The sequence below is a fragment of the Eleginops maclovinus genome, chromosome 9, assembly GCF_036324505.1.
Source record: "Eleginops maclovinus isolate JMC-PN-2008 ecotype Puerto Natales chromosome 9, JC_Emac_rtc_rv5, whole genome shotgun sequence".
NCBI lineage: Eukaryota > Metazoa > Chordata > Actinopteri > Perciformes > Eleginopidae > Eleginops > Eleginops maclovinus.
In genome coordinates this window covers 27,355,464-27,367,720 of record NC_086357.1, presented here as the reverse complement: position 1 = coordinate 27,367,720, position 12,257 = coordinate 27,355,464, and the positions used below count along the sequence as shown (strand labels likewise).

At 41.7% G+C, this 12,257-nt stretch overlaps 1 protein-coding gene across 1 annotated transcript in view; it reads left to right on the top strand.

The window, feature by feature from the left end:
* Positions 1–12,257, top strand: part of oca2 (oculocutaneous albinism II) — a 33,944-nt gene that overhangs the window by 15,348 nt on the left and 6,339 nt on the right. The window contains exons 12-21 of the mRNA XM_063891792.1: positions 828–952; positions 1,741–1,879; positions 2,573–2,705; positions 5,478–5,625; positions 6,590–6,647; positions 6,801–6,909; positions 9,190–9,317; positions 9,941–10,000; positions 11,257–11,361; positions 11,729–11,822. Of these exons, the coding sequence (XP_063747862.1) occupies positions 828–952; positions 1,741–1,879; positions 2,573–2,705; positions 5,478–5,625; positions 6,590–6,647; positions 6,801–6,909; positions 9,190–9,317; positions 9,941–10,000; positions 11,257–11,361; positions 11,729–11,822 (1,099 nt within the window). The remainder of the gene's footprint in view (positions 1–827; positions 953–1,740; positions 1,880–2,572; positions 2,706–5,477; positions 5,626–6,589; positions 6,648–6,800; positions 6,910–9,189; positions 9,318–9,940; positions 10,001–11,256; positions 11,362–11,728; positions 11,823–12,257) is intronic.

Sequence of the window (12,257 nt, the reverse complement as noted above, 5' to 3'; positions counted from 1 at the left end):
TTAGGAGAAGGGTCTTTTCGTGTCTGTTCGTGCTCCATTTTTGTTTCCTTTTTATACATTTATCCATGTCTTGTGTCTCTTTGTGCTCGTGTTTTGTCTTCTGGTGTTAATTTATGTCTCTTTTGGTTCATAATGGTGTTTTGAAGAGGTTTTGTATCTCTTCGGAGAGGCTTTCAGATGAATTCTGCATCTCTTTATGGTCCTTTTGTGTCAGATTTTCATTGAGTTGTGTCTCCTGATGTCAATTTGTTGTCTCTTTTGGGATCTTTTTGTAGATGTTTAGCCTCTTTTTGGTTGGGTTTGGATTGTTTTACTCTCCTTGTGAACCTGCCGTGTCCCTTGCGTCTCCTGATGTTATTTTTGTGTCTCTTTTTCGGTCATCATAAACTACTACAAATATTTTTGTATCTCATTTGGTGACTCTTTAGGGTCGTTATGATCTTTTTGAAGAGGTTTTGCATCTCTTGGGTCTTTTTGTATCTGCTTTTGGTTAAATTGTGTTTCTTTTTGTTAGTTTTGATCATCTTGTGTGTCTTTGTGGTTGTGTTGTGTCTCCTGATCTTAATTTGATGTCTCCTTGTAGACATTTTGACTTCCCACAACAAGAACTGTTAACAGTAACTTCAAACATAGAAGCATGCCAATGGGGGATTTGTTTGTGAACCAATTATACGACTAATTGTGAAATGATTTAAAAAACAGCACCTCTTTATAAAGTTTCACAAAGACATTTCCCTTTTACTCAATGAAGTGAATCAACACATCTGCTGTTTGTGTTTGCTAATTTTCCACTAACACTGACTGGTGATTATATTCCCTCCCTGCAGGCGTACCAGTTATCCAGAGGACGAGTCTGGCCGATGATCATCATCCTCTGTCTCATCGCCGCCATCCTCTCTGCGTTCCTCGACAACGTGACGACCATGATGCTCTTCACTCCGGTCACCATCAGGTACAGTGATGACGTTTTACATTTCTGTCCCTCTATACCGCCACCCTACCTTGGACTACGTTATCAGGAGACAGAGAGGAATTCAGATTACTGTTACTTTTCTAAAATTGTGGATAACTAACGGGATCACTATGTCAATACAATCTCAAAGCTCATAAAGTGTTTGTGGTAAAGGATCAAATGTGAGCTGTTCTGTTTTTACATGTGGCCCTAAAATTCAGACTTTTTGTCTCTGATGTTTTTCCTCTTGATTTTCTTTTAAAAATGACCACTTTTCTTCAAGATTTCGGACTTTTTCTCATTCCTGACTTAGTTTTGAATTTTCTTTGGGTAAATTTTTCTATCTTTCAAATGTTGACTTTTTCAAAATTCTGACTTATTTTCCAAATTCAGACTTTTTCTCAAAATGCTGATTTATTTGTAAATTCTCACCTTTTTTTTCCCCAATTTCGACTTTTTCTAATTGCTGACTTTCTCAGTCTACAATTTCCTGCAGATTTACACATCAGCTGTTTGTGTTGCCCACATCATAGTCTTTATCACTGCCTCCTTTTTCAGCCACAGTGAACCTTTAACTCCTCAGAATTGCTTCACAGACTGCCACAAACAGTTGATATTTGACTTAAATAAGAGACTAATGACACAGAAGCAGTCGCTCTCGTCTTCAGCAGGGTTGACATCCTGCACGTTAAAGAACCTTTCTATTCCATTATCCTCTTTTATATGTATTATTTTGCTGTAATCTAATCTTGGCTAAAAGGCTTTTGTGTCTCTATCTGATGCTGCAGGTTGTGCGAGGTTCTTAATCTGGACCCCAGACATGTCCTGATTGCTGAAGTAATCTTCACCAACATTGGGGGGGCCGCCACAGCTGTCGGAGACCCGCCCAACGTCATCATCGTGTCCAATCAGGCACTGCGCAAAGAGGTACGTCACAGCTCTCTGCATAAAACCTGTGATATTACACTGACAGAGGAGCGGGTGTGATCTGACACCTGAAACACAACACTGACTGTGTGTGACGGATTAATAATGAGAATGAGATGAAGAGAAAATCCATTTTTGGGATGTACAGATGACGCAGCTCTGACACGTCATCGTCACGTCATTATTATCCTTCATTTGTTTTTACTTTGGTGATAATCAATCTTTTTGAAATGGGTTGCTTTGGTAACTCAGGGGAACACTTGGTCACATGCAATTTCTCTTGTGAATGTTCAAGAACTTCCTGCATGTGCTCTCATGTGCACTTACAGATATATATACTGTGATAGTGAAACAAAGAATCCTATAAAGGTCACAGTTAACCACTTTTCATATTACTCAATATATATTTCTTTATTTTCAGAATCAGAAATACTTTATTTAACTGGGAAATGTTTGTTCACTTAACCCATTTTACCCGGGATGAATAAAGTTTTCTGATTCTCTTTATTTGATCTTTTATTGGACATGTGTCCGCATACTGATTCAGATGGGCCACTATGCATAAAAAAAATACCTTTCCTTTTGATTCTTAAAGAATATTTAGAATCTTTGTGTCCGTGCTGCACGCGGTTTCTGTTTAACGATCAGAATGAAATCTCTCTTTATGTCTAACACATTTCTTCTCTCTTGCAGGGGATTGATTTTGCCAGCTTCACCGGCTACATGTTCCTGGGAATAAGCGTCGTCCTCGTCTCCTCGTTTCCCATCCTGCGGCTCCTCTACTGGAACAAAAAGCTCTACAACAAAGAGTCCATCGAGATAGTGGGTGAGTTCACGCTCTCAGGGCTCTGACATGTGGAGAGCAAGAGGCTCTGGATGTGGAACGATCTAGAAAAATCAATTGAGGGTTTGATTATGAGATTGAGGTGTCTTAACCCCCCCACACAGCAGAGACTCACCTTCTAAGACGATGCAATGACCTCATAGAAACTTCATTATACACATTATTATATCCTGCGCCCTCCGACCCTCACACTTGATGCATATTGCTCACTGAATTGAAGACCCGCCCATGTTTGGCAGGTAATTACAGAATTGCTTCACATTGTCCTCATGGTGATGGAAATCCTTATATACTGGAAAGAGGCTGCTGGAGGAAGTGATGTCTTACACTCCTGAAGGTGACTTTAAAGAGGTCCCAATATGCTTCTTTGGGGTGTTCCGTTTCCTGTAGTGTGTTCTATAGGTTTTACTGCATGTAAATGGTCTGCAAAGGCTAAAATCCCAAAGTTCCCTCCATCCAAAAACCGAGACATTAGAGAGACAGAGACGCTACACACTGATATACACCTGAACATCAGCAGGAGAGGACTCTTTAAAGTAGAGACTACATACTGATATACACCTGAACATCAGCAGGAGAGGACTCTTTAAAGTAGAGACACTACATACTGATATACACCTGAACATCAGCAGGAGAGGACTCTTTAAAGTAGAGACACTACATACTGATATACACCTGAACATCAACAGGAGAGGACTCTTTAAAGTAGAGACACTACATACTGATATACACCTGAACATCAGCAGGAGAGGACTCTTTAAAGTAGAGACACTACATACTGATATACACCTGATCATCAGCAGGAGAGGACTCTTTAAAGTAGAGACACTACATACTGATATACACCTGAACATCAGCAGGAGAGGACTCTTTAAAGTAGAGACGCTACATACTGATATACACCTGAATATCAGCAGGAGAGGACTCTTTAAAGTAGAGACTCTACATACTGATATACACCTGAACATCAGCAGGAGAGGACTCTTTAAAGTAGAGACGCTACATACTGATATACACCTGAACATCAGCAGGAGAGGACTCTTTAAAGTAGAGACACTACATAATGATACACACCTGAACATCAGCAGGAGAGGACTCTTTAAAGTAGAGACACTACATACTGATATACACCTGAACATCAGCAGGAGAGGACTCTTTAAAGTAGAGACACTACATACTGATATACACCTGAACATCAGCAGGAGAGGACACTTTAAAGTAGAGACGCTACATACTGATATACACCTGATCATCAGCAGGAGAGGACTCTTTAAAGTAGAGACACTACATACTGATATACACCTGAATATCAGCAGGAGAGGACTCTTTAAAGTAGAGACTCTACATACTGATATACACCTGAACATCAGCAGGAGAGGACTCTTTAAAGTAGAGACGCTACATACTGATATACACCTGAACATCAGCAGGAGAGGACTCTTTAAAGTAGAGACGCTACATACTGATATACACCTGAATATCAGCAGGAGAGGACTCTTTAAAGTAGAGACTCTACATACTGATATACACCTGAACATCAGCAGGAGAGGACTCTTTAAAGTAGAGACTCTACATACTGATATACACCTGAACATCAGCAGGAGAGGACTCTTTAAAGTAGAGACACTACATAATGATACACACCTGAACATCAGCAGGAGAGGACTCTTTAAAGTAGAGACTCTACATACTGATATACACCTGAACATCAGCAGGAGAGGACTCTTTAAAGTAGAGACTCTACATACTGATATACACCTGAACATCAGCAGGAGAGGACTCTTTAAAAAGCTGGACTAAGTTTGCAGTCGAAACTGTTCTTGATTAAACCGACAGTAAAACTCCCCGGGGATTTGGATAATGGGCAAAGTGGTAAAGCAGGGATATTCCTGTAGAAATTGATTAGCCAGAAATACAAACACCTCTTAGCAGTGTTTACCCACACTCGTGCAGAGAGGCGCTCAGCAGGGGATCATTAAAACAGAGACGCCCCCCCCCCCAATCACTGCTCACAGTTAGAGAGAGAGAGTGTTAGGAGCTGTGTGTTCCACTGAGCTCCATGCACACTGAGGGGAGTCTCTGCCAATCTGCACAATGTAACCCTGTGCAGAGTCCTCTTCTCCCTCTAACCTGGCCTAACAGATAAAGATCAAACAGAATGTAAATATTAATATTTTGTATTATCTAATCATCTGAATTAGAATTAGACACCAGTTTTTATCCGAGAGGGAATTTGGGTTAAAAAAAAAAAAGAAGCGATATTTATTAAAGGATTTAAAAGAGAAGGCAAAAAAGATCACATAAAATTAAATAAAAATGTTTATTAAATTATAGTTAAATTTCCAATAAAAGACTAAATTAAATACAAATGTTAAATATATATACAAACATAAGAAGTAATAGAAACATGTCTAATAAAAGACACAATAGAATAAAAGAATATATAAATGTATTTAAACTCAAGACAAACTGTGCACATTGTAATACAACATATAACTAGTAGTTAAATGGCAAAAATGGAGTATAAAAAAGTACAATACTGGCTGTTAAAATGTAGAGCCTAGATGTATAAAGTAGCATAAAGTGAAACCTTAAAGCTGAACTGAAGGACAGTGTTGTTCCCGTTTGTGTGTTTTTGTTGTTGTTTGTGAACCCTGGATGTTGACTGGTGACATTGAGTGGCATTAGTCACCACAGACTTTAATAAAGCTACTCTCCACCACTGACAGGAGGCTTTTTGTTGTGTCCCTGCAGAACTGAAGCATGAGATCCTGGTGTGGCGTCAGACGGCGCAGCGCATTAACCCCGCCAGCCGCGAGGAGACGGCGGTGAAATGCCTCCTGATGCAGAAAGTGCTGAACCTGGAGAGTCTGCTGCGCAAGATGATGAAAACCTTCCAAAAGTAAAAAGAAAATACATCTGGCATTCCTCAGGATATTTAGATCCCCGCTCACAGAAACACTTATAGTCTCGATAAAGACATTTACCAGAGTTTGGTGTAAACCGGGTAACAGGGTCTCTGCTCCCTCTCAAAATGCAGATTTCTCTGTAAATGTTAAAGTGGTGCCAGGAAACAATCTCTCTGTGGGTCAGAAAGGGTTTAATCAGTCCAGAGATATGGAGGTGGGGTCAGGTGTCTGGTCAGACGGCAGAGACAGCTTACGGAGGATAAATAGGGGATGGATGTCCGGTGGGTCTGCCGGGGGACGAGTGGCAGGCAGCAGGCTGACACTGAGACTGAGATTTCTGATCCTTTCTTTTACTCTCCTTTTCTCTGGAGAGGAAGTAAAGGAACCGGAGCTCTGGATCTATTTGTTGTTGGAGGTGCAATATCTGACTCAGCAGCTTTAAGACGTGAAGACACTATTATTTTCTGCTTCACTCTGATGCAGGATTTACACCTGAAAGTGGGCGGGGCTTAACTTAGACAGGAAGTGACGTCAGCACCTCCTGCTATATTCTATTCACAACCCGCTTACAATGAAGTACTCCATTTAGCATTTATAATGATATTCCTGCTGACTTGTGGTTCATCTAATGCATGCTTGATAATGCACATTTAGCTGAGTTTATTTATAAAAACACAGCATTAATCAAAACAACAAGCGAAGGAAGTCCGAGAACAGTTTGTCCTCTTACCCCAATGACACACATAGCAATTATAGCACAAAACAATTTACAACACTGGGAATTATCGGAAACAAACACACAAAAACATCACACCGGTCATTATGTATTCATAAACAGCTGCTGGAGGCATTGTTTTCCACAGTTGAATACGACTTGAGCCTCAAATTAAATGTATTTTTGTGCTTTAAAGACTACAATATGAGGTTAACATAGCATATGTTTCCTGTGTCCGACAGACAAATCTCTCAAGAGGATAAGAACTGGGAGCAAAACATCCAGGAGTTGCAGAAGAAGGTAACTGTTTATTCTTCCCCCTCAGACCCTGGGACTTGATGCAATCTCCATAATGAAGCCGGCCTCATTCTCTTGAGACTAAAAGCCATCAGTTGTGAAGATTAAAAACCTTGCAAAGCTTCTGACAGAATATGTATTTGTTCTGGTCCACAGCACAGAATAACAGACAAGGTTCTGCTGGTGAAGTGTGTGTCCGTCCTCACTGTGGTCATCTTCATGTTCTTCCTCAACTCCTTCGTTCCCAGCATTCACCTGGAGCTCGGTGAGTGCACGATCATTATCAGCGTCTGTCCCTGCATGGCTACTGATCTGGATTTAGACCCAACACTTTACAGCTATGTGATGCAATTACTGTGTTACTGCAAATTATAACGTGCACTTTTGACCTCATCTCTTTTCAAGCTAAAATATGCAACAATAAAACTGAGTTGCACAAAGAGAAGCACACTTGCAGCCCCTCCATCATGTTTCCTGCCTCACTATCTCAAGGTCTGATTCACAAGAGCTATTGTGGTCATGATATTCCACTTCAAACACGACCATAAAGCCTGGCAAGCTGTGTTTTTGTGTCTGATTGCTGTTATCCATGTGGCAAAGTAGTGAGAGAAGGAGAGAAAAATAAATGTTAAAGGCTCAAAGTGCTACAGGTGTTGACATGCAGAGAGATCTAGAGAGCACTTAAAGTGGAGAAAACCCGGTTGAGTGCCTTCTAGGATGCTCATAGAGAAAATGTGACACAAAAGACATTATGAAATGACTCCTACAGTGGAGAAAACATTATAGATTGACCTTTTCAATCACAATTAAGTGCATATTAGGATGACTTTTTAGTGGAGAAGACATGATTAATTTTCCTTGACGAGGCCCTTCCAGTAGAGTAAACATGACAAAGTGCACATTAGGATGGAACATGATAAAGTGACCCATTGCAGTAGAGAAAATGTGATAATGTGTCCTAAGGTGCCCTCGCAGTGCAGAAACATGAATAAGTTCCCTATTGGGTTCCCTTCCAGAAGAGAAAATACCATGAAGGGATCCCTTCCAGTGGAGAATGGGGGTGGTCTTACAACTGGGAAATGATAATGCTGTGCCATCCTACAGGCTTGACAACGTATTACCCGCTGCTGCCCTTTTTATTTTTCCTGCCTGCCTCTCAGTTTGAATATGCCTCTGATTCGTCTGAATCCTGGCTGCATATTTTGTGCATGTTAGTAATTGCAGACCTGTTGGTGAGGTGGAGGGTTATCTCTTGTCAGCCTGACACAGCGATGTCTCGCTCAGTAGATGACCCTAACAGCATCTCATTAATGCTAACACTTTCTCTAAATGAAGATGGCTGTCACCCCCCCCTCCCCACTGTGAGGGGACACTCAGCCTCCAAACAACCTCGCTTAATTACAGCCGCCGCTCAGGTTCCCTCTCTGTGGCATTTATTAAATGGGAATGACCCCACAGCGCCGTGTTTTCTGTCCCTGTGGAGGGGGAGGCGCCCATCCAAACACACTCTCATTAATGCACACGGGTCACAAGTCTTTTCACTCACAGGTGTTTTTAAAACTCAGCCTCATTAATTTCACACACAAAGATTTAATTTCAGTCTAATTGTCGCCTTGTCTTTTTCCTTCCTCGAGCAAATCTGTTTTAGTTTGAGTTACAATTGTGATTGATCCATCTGCAGAAATCAGGAGCAGTATACCACATACTAACACTTTACTATTTGTGAAGTAAAAAGCTAATGTTGGGCTATAGAGGAACTACAGCACGGTCACATGACTTCACGTAACCCCCGCTAAGCTAAAGGCGGCTAATGTTGGGCTATAAAGGAACTACAGCACAGTCACATGACTTCACGTAACCCCCGCTAAGCTAAAGGCGGCTAATGTTGGGCTATAAAGGAACTACAGCACAGTCACATGACTTCACGTAACCCCCGCTAAGCTAAAGGCGGCTAATGTTGGGCTATAAAGGAACTACAGCACGGTCACATGACTTCACGTCTCCACCGCTAAGCTAAAGGCGGCTAATGTTGGGCTATAAAGGAACTACAGCACGGTCACATGACTTCACGCCACCACCGCTAAGCTAAAGGAGGCTAATGTTAGGCTATAAAGGAACTACAGCACGGTCACATGACTCCACGTCACCACCGCTAAGCTAAAGGAGGCTAATGTTGGGCTATAAAGGAACTACAGCACGGTCACATGACTCCACGTCACCACCGCTAAGCTAAAGGAGGCTAATGTTGGGCTATAAAGGAACTACAGCACGGTCACATGACTTCACGTCACCACCGCTAAGCTAAAGGAGGCTAATGTTGGGCTATAAAGGAACTACAGCACGGTCACATGACTTCACGTCACCACCGCTAAGCTAAAGGTGGCTAATGTTGGGCTATAAAGGATACATGTGAGAGTGTGTTTCACTGTAAAGGCAAATGTTGATGAATCTTTTTCTTCTTCTCCCCCTCCTCTTCCTCTTTCTCTTCCTCTTCCCCCTCCTCTTCCTCTTCCTCTTCCTCTTCCTCTTCCTCTTCCTCTCTCAGGTTGGATAGCAATTCTCGGCTCTCTGTGGCTCTTGGTGCTGGCCGACATCCAGGACTTCGAGATCATCCTTCATCGGGTGGAGTGGGCCACGCTGCTCTTCTTCGCCGGCCTCTTCGTCCTGATGGAGGTATTTAAAACTCAGACCATATCTATAGTATCGGCTGAATTCCAATCGTGTATTTTAGACGAGGTTTTCACACAAAATATTGAAAACTGAAGCGAAACAGCAGCTTTTGAACTTAGCCTCCATGTATTCCAGGTGATTGTATCAAGGTCAACAATAAAACAATAACCCTGTTTAATATACTAAGGTTTCAATAAGGGATTATTTGGGAATTGTAAGTGTAATTTACATGTATAAAAACATTGTATAATCATTTTTGAAAGGTATAATATCTAACATTTCTTCATTAAAACATGTAATATATTCAGCTTTGTAATTTATTTCTTGCTTTTTGTGCATTTATTAGGGTTTTTGTGAATTGGTTTAATATAAATAATGCTTCTTTAGTTCATTTTAATAATTTCTAGAGAAGGTTAGAATATTTTAGCTGTAGATTCCTGTAGTTTTCTAGGTAAAATATGTAACATTAGCTCATTATAAAGGATTGTGTCATTTAAGAGGGCTTTGTAATGGCTGCTGAAAACCAAACAAATAGCTTTTCTTTTCTCAATGTATTCCTACCTGTAAACAATCCCCCTCAGATCTTTTTTTGTTCCATGTTAATCGACTCCTCTCTCATTTTCCAGGCTCTAGCGCAGCTGCAGCTCATCGACTATATTGGAGTGCAGACAGCGATGCTTATAAAAGTGAGTTTCCTCTTTGCTTCTCATCACAACAATCCTCTCTCATGCAGCCGGCATAATTGATAGTTGTGCACAGGTGACATGATATTGCTTTTCATGCATATTGATCCTTTTGTTCTGCACAGCTCTGAATTCAATTATTTTGTTTACATGTGATTCGTTGCAAGGGCCTTGAGGTAATTTTAGCCAAATTCTAGCCTGTGTGCACCGTGCAGACGAGGTGTGTGTGTGTGTGTGTTAGCAGAGAATTGAAGCAGTAATAGCTATGTCAGCTCGTGTTTGGACAGAGAGCCTCCATGAGAATAATAATCACACATGACAGGTGGAGCTGCTCATGGTTTCTGACCTGCACAACAACAGAAAAAATGCTGGGGAGAATAGAGTGGGGCAGGGAGGACACATTTTTGTTGTCCCACCCTGAAGGCAGCATCTCCCTGGGTCCCTCGACAAAAAGCCAATGAGATTTTTCCGTTGGACTTTGGAGACAAATGTTTATGATGCTTACAGGTATTGTTCAGCAGGATAATCTCGACATATTAACACGTGATTTTGGAAGTAAAGAGCTAATGTTGGGCTATAAAGGAACTACAGCACGGTCACATGACTTCACGTCTCCACCGCTAAGCTAAAGGAGGCTAATGTTGGGCTATAGAGGAACTACAGCACGGTCACATGACTTCACGTCACCACCGCTAAGCTAAAGGCGGCTAATGTTGGGCTATAAAGGAACTATAGCACGGTCACCTGACTTCACGTCTCCACCGCTAAGCTAAAGGCGGCTAATGTTGGGCTATAAAGGAACTACAGCACGGTCACATGACTTCACGTCACCACCGCTAAGCTAAAGGCGGCTAATGTTGGGCTATAAAGGAACTACAGCACGGTCACATGACTTCACGTCACCACCGCTAAGCTAAAGGCGGCTAATGTTGGGCTATAAAGGAACTACAGCACGGTCACATGACTCCACGTCACCACCGCTAAGCTAAAGGCGGCTAATGTTGGGCTATAAAGGAACTACAGCACGGTCACATGACTTAACGTCACCACCGCTAAGCTAAAGGCGGCTAATGTTGGGCTATAAAGGAACTACAGCACGGTCACATGACTTCACGTCAGCACCGCTAAGCTAAAGGAGGCTAATGTTGGGCTGTAAAGGAACGTTTAGTCGTCTCATTGAGACACATATTGTTGTGTTGATGGTTTAAGTGTCAGTGAAAGCAGCATTAAGCTAAGTGTCTGACTCTCTCTCCTCTCAGTCGGTGCCAGAGGACCAGAGGATGGCGATAGCGATCATCCTGGTGATGTGGGTCTCCGCTCTCGCTTCTTCCCTCATCGACAACATCCCCTTCACTGCCACCATGGTGAGAGGCTGCATGGTTTAATGTCTGACACACACAGTTCAAACAAGTCACCTTTGTGCGTGCAAAACTAGTCACCACCATTTATTACTTCTTACTTATGTTGTTTAGGATTAAAACTAGCTACCTGCACCTATTGTATTCAACACTATTTATTAAAAAAACATGATCATATCATTTGTTAAGTGGGGGAACCAGTCAGAAAAAGGCGGGGAAAACGATCAAGAAAAAGGCGGGAAAACTATCAGTAAAAGGCGGGAAAACACAAAAACAGGAAGTGAAACAAAACAAGACAAAATAAGATTGTCCTACAAAATGAAACACGCTACACAAGATCCTGACTCCTGTCCCGTCTCTCTCTGTGTCACAGATCCCAGTTCTGATCAACCTGAGTCAGGACGCAGACGTGAACCTGCCGGTGAAGCCGCTCATCTACGCCCTCGCTATGGGGGCCTGTCTGGGAGGTAAGACAAAGCAGACTTAAAAAACAAACCTTTGTTCGGTTAAGATCTTAAGAAAATAACCGTCATCAAGGCCTGACAAGTACTTTAAGGATACTGTGTGAAGGACACAGCGTCAGACAGCTGTCAGTGTTACGGTTAGACTCTCTGCACTGTGACGGTATCGATCTGAAGGATAACGATACCACACTGACTCTCTGAGATCTGAGCGTCAGCACTCTGCCCTCAAGAGATCAGAAAATACTAAAACTTCATAAAAGTCGAGACTCATTTGTTGTATTTATAGTGTCATATGTCTCTATTTCATTGTTTTGTAGTACAGAATAAACAAAACCACAGAAGAAGAAGAATACTTTAACCTTTGATATTTTATCTAAATTTGGCCAATAATGCGTCTGAACTTCAACCAATTAAGGAGTTTTCTTCTATTGAAGCAAA